The sequence below is a fragment of the Corapipo altera genome, unplaced genomic scaffold, assembly GCF_003945725.1.
Source record: "Corapipo altera isolate COAL_440 unplaced genomic scaffold, ASM394572v1 308, whole genome shotgun sequence".
NCBI classification, from domain to species: Eukaryota; Metazoa; Chordata; class Aves; order Passeriformes; family Pipridae; genus Corapipo; species Corapipo altera.
In genome coordinates, this window is record NW_020884925.1 from 491383 (window position 1) to 511330 (window position 19948).

The 19948-nt window shown below is 47.1% G+C and overlaps 1 protein-coding gene across 4 annotated transcripts in view; it reads left to right on the forward strand.

Annotated features, from left to right (window-relative positions):
• CSNK1G1 (casein kinase 1 gamma 1) overlaps positions 1 to 19948 on the forward strand; it is an 82037-nt gene that overhangs the window by 19389 nt on the left and 42700 nt on the right. For 3 of the 4 annotated variants that reach the window (XM_027657720.1, XM_027657722.1, XM_027657721.1), the window contains exons 2-4: positions 1813 to 2226; positions 10375 to 10415; positions 14957 to 15026. In XM_027657720.1, coding sequence (XP_027513521.1) covers positions 2049 to 2226; positions 10375 to 10415; positions 14957 to 15026 — 289 coding nt within the window. In that variant the 5' untranslated portion in view covers positions 1813 to 2048. Of the gene's footprint in view, positions 1 to 1563; positions 1646 to 1812; positions 2227 to 10374; positions 10416 to 14956; positions 15027 to 19948 lie in introns of those variants that run through there. The other variant, XM_027657723.1, reaches the window with a different exon arrangement.

The following is a 19948-nucleotide window of genomic DNA, read 5'->3' on the forward strand; positions in this document are numbered from 1 at the left end:
GGTGTGGCTGTGACACAGAGGTTCTCAGGTGACCTGGTGATTTCCAGACTTCCTGGATGTGCTGCAGAGATGGTGTGTGATGTTTCCTGCAGGGATCCACCGTTGTGCAGAGCAACAGGGAGAATTCCAGTGCCTTCAGGGGGCCTACAGGAAGGCTGGAGAGGGACTTTTTGCAAGAGCAAACAGTGATAGGACAAGGGTGGATGGCCTTAAGCTGAAAGAGGAGAGAGTTTGAGAACTGCATCACAAGCATCTCCAGAGTACCTGATACCATCCCCTGATGCAGCATCATACAGACAAAGCATCCCTCAGCCTTTCCCTTCATTCTGCCAAATGCTTGGGGAAGCTCACGCACTGCCACTGGTACTTCTAGGCAGTCCCCTCAGGCCCTCTGTTCCTACAGAGGCTTCAGAGTTTCATGTGTGAGTGGTAGAACTTCCTCCTGGCTGCCATGGGGCCAAGCTGAGCCATTTGGCTGCACTAATGACTCAGTGTGAGTTCACATCCTAGGAACGGTCCCAGGGTGAAATATTGATCTTCCATGCACTCCTTGGACTGCACTTGTGGGACAGGACCTCCAGGGTCCATATAGCTCCTGCCTGTCTCCTTTGGGCTGGTCCCTGAGCACGGAAGAACCACTTGGCCTGCAGGGGTTGAGAAGCATCTGTCTCTTGTCCCCTTTTGACTAAGTTGTCAGGAGTTATAAGGTGCTCAGGAGGGGCGCTGGTCACTCGCTGGAGTAGTTCAGAGCTGCTCACCCACAGAGTTGTGGTGGTGCCAGGTTTGGACATATGGGAGGAGAGTTTACTTCAGTTCCTCTGAGAGAACTGTCAGGCTTCGGTTTGCCCGTCATGGATGTGGCTGCTGGAAAAGATGGGGATCTGAGCAACCTGCTAGTAGAAGGTGTCCCTGCCCGTGACAGGGTGTTGAAATGAGATGAGATGACCTTTGAGGTCCCTTCCAACCCAAACCAGTTTGTGATTCAGTGATTATCTGTATTTCCAAGATCTTGGCTCATGAGTCCCTTATGCAATTTCATTAGAATGTCTGGTTTTCCAACACCTCATTTTTTGGGATAATTAAATCCTGTGAGCAGTGTGGACTGTGTGTGAATGTAGCTTTCAGGAAACTTTTGGCTTTTTCAAAATAATCTTGCTTTGGCTACTGATTTTGGTCATATCTGTAATACAGCGGTTTCAATTAGCAAATATATCTGAGGTCGATTTGGAGTTGGACTTCGATGGTCCTTGTGCATCCCTTCCAACTTAGGTTATTTAGGATATTCTAGATCAATTTGGAAAGAGGTAAAAAAAAGGAGAATTGGACTTCAGTGCTTCAAAATTTTCTTCTCTTGGCATCTTTCATTGGCCCCTTTGTATTTTTTGTCTGGCTTTTGCGTAACACTTTAAAAATATATGAAGTGAGAAGAAAAAAAACTTTTCTCATTGGCTTTAAAGGTGGGACGTGTTCTCCTCTCAGTGTCCACCTGACATGCTGGTGTTGTTGGAATGGCTTTGGTTAGCGAGTGTGACATCAGTCCTGGAAACTTGGTTGCTCCAAGCCCTATCCAACCTGGCCTTGAACACTTTCTGGGAGGGGACACAGAGCAAGCAGTGGATGGACAGCACTGAGAACTCTTCATAAGGTTGGGGCTTTTTATCAGAAAACTGTTAATAAAATGATAAAGTTCTCCTATAGCTGTTAAATTCCTTCAGGCTGGGAAAGTTCTGGACATTGGCCCTGTTGTACTTTTCTCTCTTGGTATTTTAAAGTAATGATTTTTATTTCATATATCCTTTTTCTTTTCTCCAGGTAAGAAACCAAAAGTAACCTGCCTTTATTGAGTTCTCAAGAACATAATCGACCCCTTGGTACATTATCAAGATGCATTAGGAAACTGGATCCGGTGCCAAAAGAACTCCATGAGTTTCCATGACTCTCTTGAACCCTGACTGATACTTTTGGATATAAATTTCTGTTCTAAGGAGAAGAGTGTGTACTCCAAATCCTTTCTGCCAGCTTACTGGCAGAGATATTTCACTAAGATCATGGACCATCCTAATAGGGATAAGGATGAAAGGCAGCGGACGACGAAGGGAATGCCAGGAAGGAGCGGGCACGGTTCTCGACCGAGCTCATCGGCATCTTCTGGCGTTCTTATGGTGGGACCCAACTTCAGAGTGGGCAAGAAGATTGGTTGTGGGAACTTTGGAGAACTCAGACTAGGTAAGAAGTAACCGTTTTAGTGGCCTGCATTATGCAAATTAGCATTTCACCACTGGAATATAAATATGTAAAAACTTACCCTGGCTCGAGAAACGCGTGCGCTTGTCTCGTTTCCCAAGTGTTGAACTGCCTTACCTGAAGCTTCTGACTCAGAAGATGTAACTCTTAACATGATTCTGATTTGCATAAAGTCAAAGGGAATACACTGGAGAGGCCAAAGATGCAAATTTTGAACAATCCCAACAAATGAAGACTGTTCTCAGCGCTGAATGTCTTGCCTAAGGTGAAAACAAATCCTCTTAACTGTGTGAATTGCTAAATCTTGCTCTCAGATTTTTGTCCATAAGCTAGAACACTCTTTTAAAGTGCTAGGTGAGACTCTTTCCAAGCACTCAGACTTGATTCCACATCCTTCTCTAACCTCACTGCCCTAATTCCAGCCCCATCCCAGTCTCCCTGCTCTGTCCCATGTGTTGGACTCGCTGGCAGGAGCAGGGCGTGGGATTGGCCATCTGGCTCCGCTCAGCCAGCCCAGCAGCCCATGAATTTTCATGGACTGTTGGTCTCCTAACCTCATCTTGCAGCTGGTCACTCAAACAGATGGTTCCACTAATGCATTGTTTGTTTAGGACTACTCAAGAGCTCAGTGCATTGGGCTCTTAAGTCCTCCTAACCAAACAATGGTTGTGTTTTAAAAGAGGTGGGGGAAGCACCAGTATTGCTTCCTGTAACCAAAGGGTTATAACAAGTAACTATTGATAGTATTTTTGTAGACTTCTGCTCGGAATCTGTGTCAAATTAATCTGTGTAGTCTCTCACTCTGAGGTTGGGTTGTTGCATCTCTACAAACTGCTGCTTCTCCACAGTGTGAAGATTAACCAGCTCACTTATGGTGTGTCTCAGTAAACGGGTAGTTTGGTTTCAGCATTACATCAGAGACATTTTATTGATTTGCAGGAGCAGAGATAATGCTCCAGAGGTGGAGAGAAACCAAGGGCAGGGACGGAAACTCCCGTCTTCCTGCACATGAGTATAATTGGCAGCTGAAGATAGGTTTGGATCCTTACAGTGACATAACATGAAAAGCTCTATTGCATTCTCAATTCCCCCCAACAGCAAATGTCAGGATCCCCAGGGAGATGTTGAATTGCTTTGTAATCCAAGCTCTGCACTGAGGTTCAGTGGCTCTAGTGGATCCCTCCAGGTACAGGGCTCTTGGGTTTATTCGGCTGGTGCCCAAATCACAGAATAGTTTGGGTTGGAAGGGACCTTAAAGCTCATCCTGTTCCACCCCCTGTCATGGACAGGGACACCTTCCACTAGACCAGGTTTTTCCAAGCCCTGTCCAACCTGGCCTTGAACACTTCTGGCGATGGGGCAACCACAGCTGCTCTGGCCAGCCTGGGCCAGGGCCTCCCCACCCTCACAGCCAACAATTCCTTCCCAGTATCCTCTCTAACACTGCCTCGGGCAGTGGGAAGCCATTCCCCCTTGAATTGGCACTTCAGGCCCTTGTCCTGTTTTGGAGCCCCTTTAGGCACTGTAAGGGGCTCTAAGGTCTCCCTGGAGCTTCTCTTCTCCAGGTGAACACCCCCAGCTCTCCCAACCTGGCTCCACAGCAGAGGGGCTCCAACCCTCAGAGCAGCTCTGTAACCTCCTCTGGACTGGCTCCAGCAGCTCCATGTCCTTGTGCTGTTAGATCCCAGAGCTGGAGGCAGCTCTGCAGGGGGGGGGGTCTCACCTGAATGAGACAGAGGGGCAGAATCCCCCCTCCCCTGCTGCCCCTGGTGGTGCTGGGGCTGCAGCTCCTGTTTCCATGATTCTTTTTCGCATTTCTTAAAATTTTAGTGCTACTGGGTTTGTGATTAAAGTACAGTTTCATAGCATGTACTTCGGAGAAGAGATTTCACTTCTGAAAAAGTCAGTTTACAGAGAAATTAAGTTTTAACTGTGGAAATGCAACACCTACTAGGTGAGTGGCTGTTTTGCTTTTAATAATACATGTATTGTTAATGCTGGTTAACTAAGAATTTGGGCAATGAGCCACACGTACTGATAACAACCATTAGGTGTAAAGTCCTTCCAGGAGCTGTATTACCCTTTTTTTTAAACTTCTCTTGCTTTTTGCCTGTCACTATCTTTTAAGAACTCCTGTTTGCTCAAATAGCAGCTATTTCTCTTGCACAGACTGGTGGTAATTATGTCCGGGGGGGAGGAGAAGCTGAAATCTGAGCATGCAAGTCTCTGATAACAGTTTTGTCCTGTGAGGATGAATGGTGTGCCCTCCGCTTTTTGCCTTTTTTAATATGGTTTCAGAGAAGTTAAACCCCAGTAGTACAGGCAGAGCAAAGCCTGATAAACAAGGGGAAAAGAGATTTTTCCAGTTCCCTGGAGTGTTTCTCTGTGTTCAGGTGTTGTGTTTTCACTCCAAGCTGCTCTTGTATCAGGGAAGCTGATTGTTCAGGGAGGAGATGGCACGTGCCTACAGAAACTGTTTGCTGTGAATATCCATCTCCCTGCTAAGGGTTGATCTTTCTTCCTGAAAATACAGATTGCCCCGGGGATATGACTTTTTTGGAGCATGTGGGAGCAGCACAGTCGGATCCCAACCCACTGAGGAGATGAGATGGGGAGATGAACACAAAACTCAGCATCTGATAGGAGGAAAGGGGGAAATGGCCACAGCCTGTGCCAGGGGCGGTTCAGGTTGGATATTAGGAAAAGATTTCTTCACTGAAAGGGTGGTTGAGCATTGGAACAGGCTCCTCAGGGAAGTGTTGGAGTCACCGTTCCTGGAAGTGTTCAGAGAAGGAGCAGATGTGGCACTGCACAATGTGATTTAGTGGGAATGGTGGGATTCAATTGAAGGCTGGACTTGATGACTGATGACCTTGGAGGTCTTTTCGAACCCTAATGATTCTGTGATCTGACCTAGAATAAGATAGAACAGGGTTAACCAGTGGCTATTTCTTCAGACAGGCTGCAGAGGAGGAGGCCTTGGAGGGCTTTGGTTCCCAACTGGCTCACCCTACTAGCAGGAATATGGTGCTAGCAGGGAGCAGGCGGTCCTGTTTGCCATTCCCATGTCAGATGCTGATGGATTTGGGATTTCATTGCCTTCTGTGCAACACCAAATCGTGCAGCTTCCTGGTATCTGCCAAGTCAAACCTCATGCTGCCTCAGGAGCTGGAGCACCAGGAAATTTTTTCCCGAACACTGAACCATGAGCCATGGTAGGGATAAATAAGCCTCCACAAAAGTCTCTTTTTTTCCCTCTGTTTGATATCCTTATTTAGTAATGCAATTAAATAGGAACTAATGTAAAATTCTTATTGCAGTTTCAGTAAGTTGGGGGGTTTTCTAAAATAAGCATTAAGTTCTGGATAGAACAGATCATAGAATCACAGAATGGTTTGGGTTGGAAGGGACAGTGAAAGATCATCTTGTTCTAACCTCCTGCCATGGGCAGGGACACCTTCCACTAGACCAGGTTTCTCCAAGCCCTGTCCAATCTGGCCTTTAACACTTCCAGGGATGGGGCAGCCACAGCTGCTCTGGACAACATGTGTCAGGGCCTCCCCACCTTCACAGCCAACAATTTCTTCCCAATATCCCATCTAACCCTGCCCTCTGGCACTGGGAAGCCATTCCCCCTTTGCCTGTCCCTCCAGGCCTTTGTCCCAAGTCCCTCTCCAGCTCTCCTGGAGCCCCTTTAGGCTCTGGAAGGGGCTCTCAGATCTCCCTGGAGGCTTCTCTTCTCCAGCTGAACTCCCCCAGTTCTCCCAGCCTGGCTCCAAAAGAGAGGGGCTCCAGCCTTGGAGCATCTCCATGGCCTCCTCTAGACTTGTTCCAACAGCTCCATGTCCTTCTTGTGCTGTAGACACAGAGTTTTTACTGGAGACCAAATCTTTTTGTTCTAATGCCAACATTATCTGGCGTTTTCAAAACTGTGTGTCCAAGTATTTAAAAATTACCATTAATGCAGCTTTTCTCCCTGCTTTGAGGTGGAAAAAATAGTTAGGATGGGCTAGATCTGATCCGTATCTTGATTCCTCCCTTGATGGGTTGCTACACCAAGGAGATTTGGGGAGAAGTCTGTGGTTTTTATGTGCATCCAGAAGTCAGATGTCAGCATGATTCACACAGAGTTCTCCTGAAGATTCAGCACATCTCAGCAGCGAGTAGCAAGCCCCAGACTGGCAGAAAAGTTTCTTATCTGTAGATTGCTGGGTCAGAGCAGGTGGATCTGATCTGGGAAGGTGCCCCCCAAAAGCAAGAACCATCCAGGCTGTAGTTTGAAGCCAGGAGCTTTGCTTCCAAACAAGTAAAACAATCAAATAAATAATTAAAGATGATAATAGCATCGGGTACTGGGGCTGTAGTTCCCAAATAACAAGGCATAATGTCAATATTGGATGAGAACAATGTGGGATGTGGAGGGCGAGAACAGATCCTGGGTAGGGTCTACACCAGGGGCTGTTAGCAGGAGACATGTGCTCTAAAAGGGACAACAATCAGGCACATCCTGAGTGCCCACAGAGTCTGGTGTGTGTGCAGATGCATCACTTTGTAGATGGCTCGCTTTGGGCTCCTCTGGTGCCTGCAATCTGTCCATGTATTTACTGCGTCTCACTGCCAGGCCTTGAGAAATCCGCTTGGCGAGGTTTCCCACGTGAATACCAGCAACTTAATGCATCGCTTCTCCTTTGGAATATGTAGTTCATAATTGTCAATGGAACTCCCCAAAACTGAGGCATGGACTTACTCACTGCTCCATCAAAAGCTTTGCCTCAACTTGAAAGGCTTTTGTTAGCACAGTTATACGGATCGTTTGTCGTACCAAGTTAAGGTGCAGCTTCTGTTCAGGGCTTGTTTCACTGCACAGGTCACTGTCTCCTGGGAGCCTTTGCTCTTCCATCCTAATCTGCCTTGGGGGAGGAGGAGATAAACCATTGCACCTTGGACAGTGTGACAGCAAAACTGAGGGGTAGATGTCAGTCTGGAGCCAACAGAGAGATTTTGGGGATTTGCTTTGCCATTGTAGCTGGCAAAACAAGCATCTGATGCTGCAGCTTTGGGAAGGGTTTGGAGTTCAGAGGCTGGACCCATTTGCACCCTCTTACATTCAGGATCTCCCTGTAGTACTCCGGCGGGGATGCACTGGAGGATGAATTAGTTCATTTACCTTTGGCTGTTGGCCCGATTCCCCAGGCTGGTGTGCTGTTAATCCCAGCTCTTTAACTGAAGAACTTCATTATGAAAATCTAGTCCTCACCCTCATAAAACAGACCATAATAAGATGGATTATGGCTCCGTGTACATGGAGGGTGTTGGCCATGTCCGTTTTGCCTTGAAACAAGTTTGGAATAGCACTGTTTCCCTGATGCCGTTGTCCTGCATTGGTGGGAGAGCACAGGTGTTGATGGAAGGGCTGTGGGTGTAAGTGCACCCCTGCTTTGAAAAGGTGTAATGGAGGTCATGGGATCCATAGAGGCTGGAGTTCTCATGGCTCCCTCCCTGGAGCCTTTTGCTGTTCAAAGCATCTGACTTTCTCACATATTTGGGCTGGAGTTTCCCTGGCTCAGTGTCCTCAAACTGAGCACCTTCAACCATGTCCTGGGCTCATCCCCACCAGGGGCAGCAGGTGAGGGAAGGATTCTGCCCCACTCAGGTGAGACATCCCCCCTGCAAAGCTGCCTCCAGCTCTGGGGTCCAACAGCACAAGGACATGGAGCTGTTGGACCCAGTCCAGAGGAGGCCATGGAGATGCTCCAAGGCTGGAGCCCCTCTCTTTTGGAGCCAGATTGGGAGAGCTGGGGGTGTTCACCTGAAGAGAAGGCTCCAGGGAGACCTTAGAGCCCCTTCCAGTGCCTAAAGGGGCTCCAAGAGAGCTGGAGAGGGACTTTGGACAAGGGATGGAGGGAGAGGCCGAGGGGGAATGGCTTCCCAGTGCCAGAGGGCAGGGTTAGATGGGATACTGGGAGAAATTGTTCCCTGTGAAGGTGGAGAGGCCCTGGCCCAGGCTGTCCAGAGCAGCTGTGGCTGCCCCATCTCTGGAAGTGTTGAAGGCCAGGTTGGACGGGGCTTGGAGCAACCTCGTCTAGTGGAAGGTGTCCCTGCCCATGACAGGGGGTGGAACTGGGCAGTCTTTAACTGTCCCTTCCAAACTATTCTGTGATGTTGGTTGGAGCTCCATCGGGAAGGGGGAGGAGCTACAGCTTCAGCTGCCAGTGGGGCTCATTCTCTAGTCCCTCACACAGAGCAGGTATTCCAGGTGTTTTTAGGCTGCCTTCTCTCAGTGTCATCACATCTTCTCGCCTTCAGCCATTGCTGCAGCCCAGGTCTGTCTCAGAGGGTGAAGCAGTTCATCTGCCGTCTCCTTTTCCAGCAGTTTGGCCTTTTAGCCCCTCAGTGCTTTCTAATGTCTGAGTATTCCCAATGAAACTACAAAACCTCCTTTCTGCACTTTGTTTCCAGTCTGGGCATAATATTATATCTTTTACTGGAAAGAAATAGATGGAAAGCACCCCGTGTGTCAGGGGTTAGTGCTGAGGCTCAGCTTTCACCTCTGCCTGCAGAAACACCTCCCTGAGGATATTTAACCTCGCATTTAAATGCCTGCCCTGTGTTAAACTGCATCACCAGTTACCAGAACAGGTTGGAGCTATAAAATTTTGCCTTCCTGATGGATGTTAAAGCAGTATGCTTGGTGCAGGCTGAGCCTGGGAACACCTAATCCCAAATTTAGAGGCCAGAACTACCCTGAGAGATACAGCAGGGAAAGCATCAAAAGAAGTGAAATGTAGAAAACATGAAGCTGTTATAAAGTAAACTGAATTTCCCTTGATATTTCAGGATTTAAAAACGACTGTCTGTCTTCTCTCGTGTTCGTAATGTCTTTAATTTGATTGAGTCTCCCAGTGCTGTTGTGTTGTATCCGTGTGCTGAGGAGGACACAGCATGGTTTTAATGCTGCCATGTGGATATGGCAGAGCTGCTCCTGCCTGCTCTGAACGATGTCACTCCCTGTCCTGGGCTTTCTCAAGAGCTGGGCTGTGCAAAACATCAATATCTGTGATAGGAATTGGAAAATAAGTGTGTAACACAACCAGGCTGATGCTACAAATAAACGCTGATAACTTCCAGCCTGGATTGCTTCTGTATTTTAGAGCTACAGTTGCTGAATGGAAGCATGACTTATGCTGTGGCAGTGCTAAGCAGTGATGAGCAAAGGTCAATGCTTCCCTGGCTAAATTCATGGGGAGCTTTTTGTGTTGGGGGCTGCCCTCCTCAAAGCGGACAGTGGGACCAGAGGAGGTCAGAAAGGTAGAGGGTGCCAGCATGGTGGGACAGAGCAGATCCAAGGCCTGCCTGAGTGTCCTGCTCCAGTGGGACCTCTTCCTGGAGAGTTTGCTGTCAGGCATGAGCAATGTGGAGGTGAAGGGGAGGTGATTGCTCAGATTCCGTGGGAGAGGAACCAGAGGACGTTGAGTGATACTGTAACTGGCAGCATCAGAGCACATGGAGAGATGCTCTGTGACACATGTAGCTGTGCATTGCTGCCACGGGTCGCTGAGGGGGCCAAGGGCTCCCTTCAAACACCAGACAGGCTCCTGGAGGAAAAATTCCCCTCCAGCTGTAGCACACACAGATCCCAGAGCTTTGGCTCAGCTGGACGTGTGCTCAGCTGGTTGTGCTCATCCTACGCTCCTTCGTGCTTCCCGGAGCATGATTAACCTGGTGAAACTCCCTAGAGATTCCAGGATGAAATTGTTATGTGTCCAACAGATCCAAGACACTTCCAAAAGAAATGATGCTCTGTCTCTTCAGCTTTTTGTTCCCCAGATGTCTTTGGCATGATGTAGATAATAAAACCCCATGTCTCTGGGATACCTCCTCTAAGGCATACACGGCGCATAAGTGCTGCCCTAAAACACAATTCCCTTGTGCTGAGGGGAAGGTGGTGTTTGCCTGCCCTGCTGAACTGCTGCAACTGATTATTTTGAGGCTTACACTTTGTTAAAGGCAGGAACATTGTGGGGAATTGCAAAAACAGCCCTTTGGCAGCAGTGACAGTCTTCCTTATTGTGCCTCGAGCTGTGAGTGCTGAATGTGGAACTAAAAGATTTTTTTCTTTTCTCCTTACAGGTAAAAATCTCTACACCAATGAATATGTAGCGATCAAACTGGTGAGTAGAAGCTTCAGGTGTCCTTAAATGACTTGTACTTCATGTTAAAAATTCAGACCAAAAGGAAATTTCTCACTTCAGGCTCAGTGCTGCTCTCACCCTCAGCTAGAATGACTTATTAAAGCTAACATAAATTCTTAAGAACACTAAAAGCAAGGGAAGAACCCATCTTTCCACCTGCTGAGCGCTTTTGGTATCTAACTGGTCTGTAGCTGTCCTACAGCAGCAAGTGAAGAGAACTGAGGGTGGGTTTGCCACCTCTTTCTGCTCCATAGCTTGAACCTTTCTGTTCAGGACTCCATGGATTCTCCAGTTGTCAGAGCATTTGGTCAGGAACCTGGCATGGTGCAGCCTGCTGCTCCATGTCTTTGGAGTTGAGAGACAGGAAAGAGGGAGTTTCTGTGGTTCAAATACCCTTGGGGAGTAGGGCACAGCTTGATCTGGTGCGATGCCGAGAAGGCTGCAGGTGCAACAGGCAAAACAAGATCCAGTTTGGTGAAGGTCAGTCTTTGGCTGCTGTGTGTGGCCAGGAGATACAGTCACATCATCTTGTGGTATCTGGGGGATGGGAAACTCCCTAACTTATAACACTTGCAGATTTATAAACTCACAGCCCAATAGTTTGTGTTTATGCCTTAACTTTTCCTATCTATAAACTAAGAGTTTCCTTGGTCCCTGGAAATTTTTAGATTCAATTTCTTCAACTGATGTGCTCTTTCTCACCTGAATGCTCTTTAATCATGATCCAGACCCTAAAACCTGCAGTGAAAGTTGTGATTCTAGCTTGATACTGGCAGCAAACCTGCCTGTTTGTCCTGGTGATGCTGTCTGGCAAAATGACAGGAATCACTCCAGTTACAGAAGACCAAGATGGATGTGGTGCATTAATTGTGATCACGTTCGAGTGCCACAGATTCCATATCTCTGACATTCTCCTTATGATACACAGTCGATGAAAAATAATCAGGACTTTGCAAGTGAGACTTGTTTTCGAGACTGTTGGTAAATGTCAGAGGATATTCCCCAAAGTAAATAAATAAACACCTGCAGAGGAGTTTAGGATCAGAATTGCAGGATGGTTTGGGTTGGAAGGAATGCTTAAAGATCATCCAATTCCACCCCCTGCCATGGGCAGGGACACCTTCCACTAGACCAGGATGCTTCAAGCCCCATCCAACCTGGCCTCGAACACTTCCAGGGATGGGGCAGCCACAGCTACTCTGGGCAACCTGGGCCAGGGCCTCCCGACCTTCACAGCCAACATCCCAATGTCCCATCTAACCCTGCCCTCTGGCACTGGGAAGCCATTCCCCATTGTCCTGTCCCTCCATCCCTTGTCCAAAGTCCCTCTCCAGCTCTCTTGGAGCCCCTTTAGGCTCTGGAAGGGGCTCTAAGGTCTCCCTGGAGCCTTCTCTCCAGGTGAACACCCCCAGCTCTCCCAGCCTGTCTCCATAGGGGATGCCTATGATATGGATCCCCATGAGGAAGGAGGACTGTTGGTTTTTAAGCAATAGAAGATGTGCTGTGTACACAGACAAGTGTTTTATTCAGTCAATAATGCTCCCAGTTTGCTTTCAAAGATACTCCTCCAAAGTTATCGCGTTGAAAACCATAAGGAAGTAAGAGTCCAGGTAAAACACAGCTGGACTAGTCCAAAGTCTTTTTTTCTTTCAAAAAAATGCCTGCAGTGACACCTCCCAGCAACCTGAAGCCTTTCCACAGCCATATGGCTCCATGGCATTGCCTCAGGGTGCCTTAATCTGACCACCTATTTTTCTGGTCGCGTTCTTTCCTCTTTTTTCTTCTTTTTTTTTTTTGTCCCCCCAAATAACTGAGTGTTAAAGCAGTTACTCTGCAACACATTTCAGTTTTATTTGCCCTGTTGTGATTCAAGCTTAAAGGTCTCTGGTCCTTCCTGTGTGAAGGGCTGGAATTACCATCTGATGACCATCCAGGTGTTCACATACCTGCTCTGTTTTGGAGAATTTTTATGAGGGAACAGTAGAAAAGGTGGGGGTTCCTTGGTCTCCTAATCTTAGAGAAGATTCCTCAGGAGTAGAAATTACTCAGCCTTGTCAGCAGCAAATATGCTGCTCTTACATGTGGACTTAACTGCAATTTGCTTTATCCTTCAAATAATTCCTGGATTAGTGGTGGAGTAGCTGCTTTTGATGTACTTGTAGGCAATGTTTTCTTTAATCTGCATTGTTGGACCAAGTCAGAGCTCTGCTCCAAGTCCTTCTGGCTGTGAGATTCTCTTCTGCCACTTCAGCCCTGCTGTCTCAGCTATTCCTGCCTCCTGTCATGATGTTAAAGCTGGAAAATGAGGTTTCTTTTGTGGGTTTTAGGTTTCTTTTTGGGGTTGAGGCTGCACCTTGGAAAATTGCTGGCAGTGGAGATGAGTCCCTGTGTTCTGCCTTCTGTGATGTCACCATATAGCTCCTGGTCCTGCTCTTCAGCTGAGTTCAAGCTGAAGTCAAGGGCATCTGGTTTAATCTTCCAAGGGTTTTCAAGGCTGGATTGCATATGGTGGGAATTCCTTCCCTGGAGGAGGTCAGCCTGGTGACGTTCAGCTGTAGCCTGGGCGCAGTACCAGGCTGCACCCTCTCATAGTGACAGTGGCACCATTGGTTCAAACTGTGAATTTTCGCCATTGGACAGCAGCAGTTCAGTTATTTTTGCTGCAAACACGACATCTGCCAGCATCCCTAAGCCCTTGGTCTACAGGACAACCATCTGTTCTGGTATGATCTTCTCGGAAGCTGCCACAACTCTGGCAAGCGTCCTGAGCTCAGGCTCCAGCAGCTCCTGCTGCAGCAGTGGCTCAGGACTCCTTCCCTGATTACATCATGAGCAGCATCACATCCTGCTACATCAATCCTTCCACCTTTTCATTGGGATAAATAAACTATTCCCTGAACAGGCTGAGTTCCTGTTGCCCTGAATCCCTGCACTCTTCAGGTGTCTGTAGACTCTCCCTCAAGCCACCAGTAGCAATTATCTTAATTTAAATGTGACTTACATAACAAACTAGTTTGTCTGTTGCTTTATATTTGCCTTCAGTGCAGGTTCAGTTTTGCCTTCAGAATATTTTTCCTCGTTGTTTTTGAAGTAGTTGGTCATCTCTTCTCAGGGGTGACCAGTGACAGGACCCCAGGGAATGGCCTGAAGTTGTGTCAGGGGAGATTTAGGTTGGATATTAGAAAAAGGTTCTTCCCCCAGAGGGTGGTCAGGCACTGAACAGGCTCCCCAGGGCAGTGGGCACAGCACCAAGGCTGACAGAGCTCATGGAGTGTTTGGACAATATCTGGGACACGTGATGGGACTCTTGGGGATGGTCCTGTGCAGGGCCAGGAATCGAACTCGATGATCCTTGTGGGTCCTTTCCAACTCATCATATTCTGTGATTCTGTGATAATTGACTTCTAAAGCTTTTAAACATCAGGAAGTTTGGACTTGATGACATTGGAGGTCTTTTCTAACCCCAGTGATTCTATGATTAAGTTGATAAACAAGCAGGAGCATTTGTTCCCCTTGCTGGGAAATGGAGTGGATGACTTGAGCTGGTGAGGAACAGCTCAGCTGGAAGTCAAGTTGCCTGAATTCCTGGACAAAAATCCTACTTCCCACTTCAAAAAAAATGTTAAACATGGAGTTCACACCCAATGTGGACATTAGTCTTACAGTGCAGATCAGAGGTCAATGAAAATCGAGGCCAGTGTTAACTTCCATCTCAAAGCTGCCCTGGCAGTCAGTGAACCTGCATCTCTGCCTGTCCCAAGTGCACAGTTTTATTGCAAATGTAATTACTCCAGTCTCTTAATCCTCTCCATATTAACTTTATATTTTTAGAAGCCCTGTAATCTTGCACGTTAATGCCTTGATGGATCGTGGGCATTAAGTCGTGTGCGTAAAGCGCAGATGAGTAACAGTTGACAAATGGAATGGTTTGGGTGCATTGCAGACTTAGCCATTTGATTTTTTTTATTCTGTGCATAAAAATAGAGTATTCTTGAGTGCTTTGAGATGTTTGACTGACACCTGCCACTGGGTGGGGAGACTTGTTCCTTTTACCCACTGTCTGGCTGCATTGTGGTCCTTGCTGCAAGCAGCTGTGGGCTGACCTAAAACACACACATGACTCAACATTTCTCAAAAATACAGGCTGGTGACCAACAAAAAACCCTCTGGGCAACCACAGCGACCACAAAGTGAACTTGGGCTCGAGCCTTTGCAACCTTGACTTCCCTCTGCCAATGGCCAGGGTCATTCTTCAAGGACCAGGAGCTTTGTGGAATGATTCTTGAATGTCACTGCTGTGAGTGAGCTTTATATTTAAATGAGGAGGTTATTTCTCCTCCAGAGAGCAAATCTTACTGCTTTTTGTTCTCTTCTTATTTAAATGACCTGTGATGGTGAAGTCTGTTGTTGGACTTTCAGTCTAGAGCGTTTTAATTATGCACAGTAACAATTTTCAAGTATTGGATCGAACTTTCTTTCAGTCAAATTGATTTTAACCAGTTTCTTTATCTCTGTCTTAGGAACCAATTAAATCCCGGGCACCACAGCTTCATTTAGAATACAGATTTTATAAACAACTTGGAAGTGCAGGTGAGTAAACCTACCTTAAGTTTATCAAAAGGGATTTCTTTATTAAATCAAATGTCACCATCATATTTGTTGTCTAACTCTGACTTGAACTTATCGATCTGGGCAAATTCTTTCAACCTCACACAATTTTTGGAAGAGATTTGGGTGAGAATAAGATCGTCATGATGATACTGGGTCATTGTGTGGACCTAAAGCCTCAAGTTAGTGAGAATTTACTGATCTGGGAAATACCCATGTGAGTGTGTTTGTAAAACATTGGGTCTATCAATGGATGGAAGGTTATTTGCTTATAGAATGACCTTATAAAGGTGATTAAAAGTCTTAAAATATAGGAAATTATGTAGGAAGCAGAGAGCTTTCCTAATAAAAACCTGAAATACTGTTTTCATTGGTATTTATTAAATCATAAGAGTGTACTGGGCTTGGTATCTTCTGTGTGACCATAGTCTACAACAAACAGGAGAAAAATAGAACAGGATAAGCCAAAAGTGGAGGTTTTTTATATCTCTTTTTCTGACAGTTTTTGATTTCCCTAATACAGGACTTGAGTTGTGTCTAATAGTGTTTGGATTCTTCTTCTGTGAATTTATGGTTGCTTTTTAAACCTGAAGTGCCTTTTATCATGTGCTGTTTCCCATGCCAAGGATTTCCACAGCTTTCCCACTGCATGAAGAAGTGAAGCAAAGACCTTCTCTGCTTCTTCTGTGCCTTGATCATATATTGACTTCAGGCTTTGCCAAGTTTCTGCTGTTGCTGTAATTCTTTTACACTTTCCTCTGACTTTATTCTTCCTATTTTCCCTGAATGGACCCAGCTTCCACTGGCAGAGGATGTACAGTGGATATCCAAAAATACTTTGGTAATAATATATTACCAAAATACTAATTTGAACTCCCTGCTTGAGTTCTGTTGGGGCTTGTGATCTCTGGGATAGCCCGGCCCATGTGTCTTGTGACACATGGATGAATCCCAACCTGTTTTTCCTGTGCCAGTTGGCTTCTTACCACTCTTTAAAGACGTTATTGAGGAATTCTAAAACTAATCAAAAGTTCAGGGCTTGGCTTTCTTTTGGTTAGATAAAGTATTTTTAATGGGTTTTCTCCTGTTCCTAATGAATATAAACCTTCTGTCCTGTAATGCTCACCCATTTAGGACATTCGTGGAATCATGGAGTGGTTTGGGTTGGAGGGGACCTTAAAACTCATCTTGTCCCCCCACTGCCATGGGCAGGGACACCTTCCACTATCCCAGGTTGCTCCAAGCCCCATCCAACCTGACCTTGAACACATCTGGGGATGGGACAGCCACAGCTTCTCTGGGCAACCTCTGCCAGGGCATCACCACCCTCACAGGGAAGGATTTCTTCCCAGTCTCTAATCTACCGTTGTCTAGCATTTTATCAAGAGACTGTTGAGAAGCCTCATGGACAACCTGACTATTTCTATCTCCGTGTAGTCCCACGGGCACTGCATGCCCAGCTCTCGGAAGCTGTTGGATGCCATTAGAAGCTCTTGCACTACAGTTTTGCTAAAACACCTGGAAATGGACCAGGAGGTCAGGTGGAGGATGTGAACCACAGCTCTGGGCTCACCATGAAACCTGGAGTCCCACCAAAATAAATTTTGGTGGAGTCAGGCTGCCAGGAGCAGGAGCCTTGACTCGGTGTCTGCACGGCACGCGGAGGGTCAGGGGAAGAGTGTCTGTCTGTATGAACAGATTGGAGCTAAATATGTGCTGACTTTGGAGAAATGGAGTGGTCTGTTCCCAGTGATGTTGGTAATGCTAGGCTCCCCTAAAAGGTTCTTGCTTCAAAACTGCTCAAACAGTCTTGAATGTCCAGTGGGTTCGTGTGGTTACTTGGAATTATCGTGCACTCGCCAAACGAAGACTGAAAGTGTCCAAACCCATGGTGTGCATGACTCAGAGGAGAACAACAGGAGCGTTCCATGTGACACACTGCTCAATAAATTAGCCAATTAATCCTGCCAAATGACGTGGCGCACTGTGAACCTCCCACCGCTCGCTGAAAAAGTGAGACTGGTGAGAGCTCTGCTGTGATGCCGCGGTGGCAGCCTGGTCCTCTCATCAACACAACTGCTGCCTTCAACTGCGTGTGCGACCAGATGGTCTCAGTGAGCGGCGTCTCTGAGACGTCACAATTGTCATCACCTGCAGCATTTGGAGAAGAATGGGGTTTTCTTCCCAATGAGAAGGGTTTTAGTAGTGATTTCCTTCTTCTTGAATGCTCAGAATAAACATTTTTTAAGCGTATTGCTCTTGGACAGTAATTGTAGGAAAACTTAGTTTGGAAGGGACGTACTTGGCCATGGATCAAAGTGGGTATCAGTTACCTGCTTCACTTGACATTAACCAATAGTAGTGAAATTAGTCTTCTTTTTTTCCTTTTTCTAAGCTATTAAGTCTAGTTTTGCATTTCCCTTCGTGCAGTTGCAAATAGCCCAATGATTCAGAAAAGAAATCCTGGATGAGCTTCCGTGTGAGATGTTTCTGCGTGAACAGAGGAAGCTGTGGGAGCTGCCTCTTCCTGAATTCAGCAGCAACTCTGTGGCCTCCTGTGCCACGTGCTCCATCAGCATCGATGTTCAAAGACTTTCTGACAAGGCACCAAAGTTGCATCTGTTCCTTCCCAGCAGCACCAGCTTCTCCTCCTGCCATGTGGCTTGGATGAGCATCACGGGTCATCTTGGATTATCCGGGGAGCAGACTGGATTTCGTGTGTCTCAGACATCTTAAGGTGTTTCACACTAGGTCAAGTTATACTGGATGAGGGAAAGGTTTGATAAAGGGATCTAATCTATAGGAATGTGGCTCTTTTTGGTGCTTCTCAAATCAGCTCAATACTGCTGGATGTATCCACTGGATTCAGAAGTAGCTACTGGAGATAGTCCTGGATCAGGAGTAATCAACTAAGACGTCTCTGATGTGCTTATGAGGGTGATTGGTGCTGTCTCTGATATTTCAGTGCTTCCCTGTATTAAGAGAAATTAACAGCTCCCCTATAATTCCCTTTCCTGCCCCTCTAAGAGGAAGAATGTTTGCTTATTGTTTTCCATGATTCTTCCTTGAACTTTTCTGCCCCCCAGAAGTTGAGTGAGGCCCTGCTGCACAGTGACCATCTGCTGGCTTCGTCTGTCTCGCTGTGGAATTAAATATTTAATAACCTAAAATAGTGTCTCAGTGCCTTACCTTGGTGTGGGCAGCGGAACAGAACAGAGCAAAGCACGGGCACGGAGTCAGAGACCTGATGGTTGGTCCGTAGGGTGTCCCAGGGAAGGACGAGAATTCCTTTAGGTTTTAGGCAGTCTGGGATATGATCCATTTGCTCACCACGATAATTGGAATAGTTTTAACTATCTCTGTGCAAACAGGTTGTGTTCCTGTCATCAATCCTCTACGGTGTCATACTGAACTGTTTCATGTTTGCTCTTTGTCCTATAACCCACTTGAGCGTGCACCAGCATCCTGATGGGATTCATCCTGGCCTGCGCTCACATCCTGACCAGGATCTCACTTTGCTGGTGATAGCACAGTCAGTCCTGATTTTTTTCCTTCCTGGGTAATACCTACCTCTGCATGGACATGAGGAGCACAGTCCAAGGGTGATGGGCATTCCCCAGAATTAGGCTCTTGCTCTATGACCCTCCTCGAGGACTGGCTGTTTCCTCCTCCCAAAGGATGGTTCCTTGTCTGCTGAGCTTCCCCTTGCTCTGAGGCTTTGTACGGCAACTTGAATCCGCTGCTTCCAGACCTTAAGGACAAGAGGAGCTCCCCCTCCAACTTGACCAGATGCTTTTACATCTCCAAGTGCTGCCAGAAGCATTTCAAGTCTCCAGCATGTTTCCAGTGTTGGATCGGTCACCTGAGCTTGGCATTTGTCTCCTGCACTCAAAGTTTGTGGAGTAAACTGAGTTATTTGGCCTTGATCAGACAGAGCCAGCTCCTGGCTCCCGGGATGCTCCTGTTTCCTGGGCAGTTGGTACCAAAGGACAAAGCTTTGGCTTTGCTTGAAGTGCCCTCTGCTCACCCAGCAGGACCCTCCTGCTTGGTCTGGGGTGAATAAAGAAGTTCCCAAGGCTTGTAGGAGCCCTGCAGCACCCAGATCCTACTGGTGGCACACCAAGGCCTTAGTGATTCCTTTGGTCTTGTCTTGTGGGCTCTGTTTGCTTACGGATAGCAAGAATGGTTTGTTTGTTTCAAGGCTGATTCCAGGTTAGAACAATCTCATCTCTTCAGAAGCTTCTGGGGTGAGTCCAGGGAGATACTCTGAGGGCTGGAGCCCCTCTGCTCTGGAGACAGGCTGGGAGAGCTGAGAGTGTTCACCTGGAGAAGAGAAGGCTCCAGGAAGACCTGAGAGGCCCTTCCAGTGCCTAAAGGGGCTCCAGGAGAGCTGGAAAGGGACTTTGGAAAAGGGCCTGGAGGGACAGGACAAGGGGGAATAGCTTCCCACTGCCAGAGGCAAGGTTAGGTAAGACATTGGAAAAAAATTGTTCCCTGTGAGGGTGGTGAGGCCCTCGCCCAGGCTGGCCAGAGAAGCTGTGGCCACCCCATCCCTGGAAGTGTTGAGGGTCAGGTTGGACAGGGCTTGGAGCAACCTGGGACAGTGGAAGGTGTCCCTGCCTATGGTAGGGGGTGGAACGAGATGGTCTGTAAGGTCCTTTTCATCCCAAACCATTCTGAGATTCTGTGATTCCAACAGTGACCAGTAGATGTACAGGAATTATGTTTGTCGGGTTTTTTGTTACTGCATTTCAGAGAACCTCTGGCATCTCTCCCTCTTGTTGCTGAGACCATATGTGATGCCTTCCCTGTAAGCATCACCTTCGGAAGGTAATATGGAGCACTGCTTGTTTCCAGGTTCCTTGTGGCTGCATGGAGCCGATGATGGAGCTTCCACATAGTGA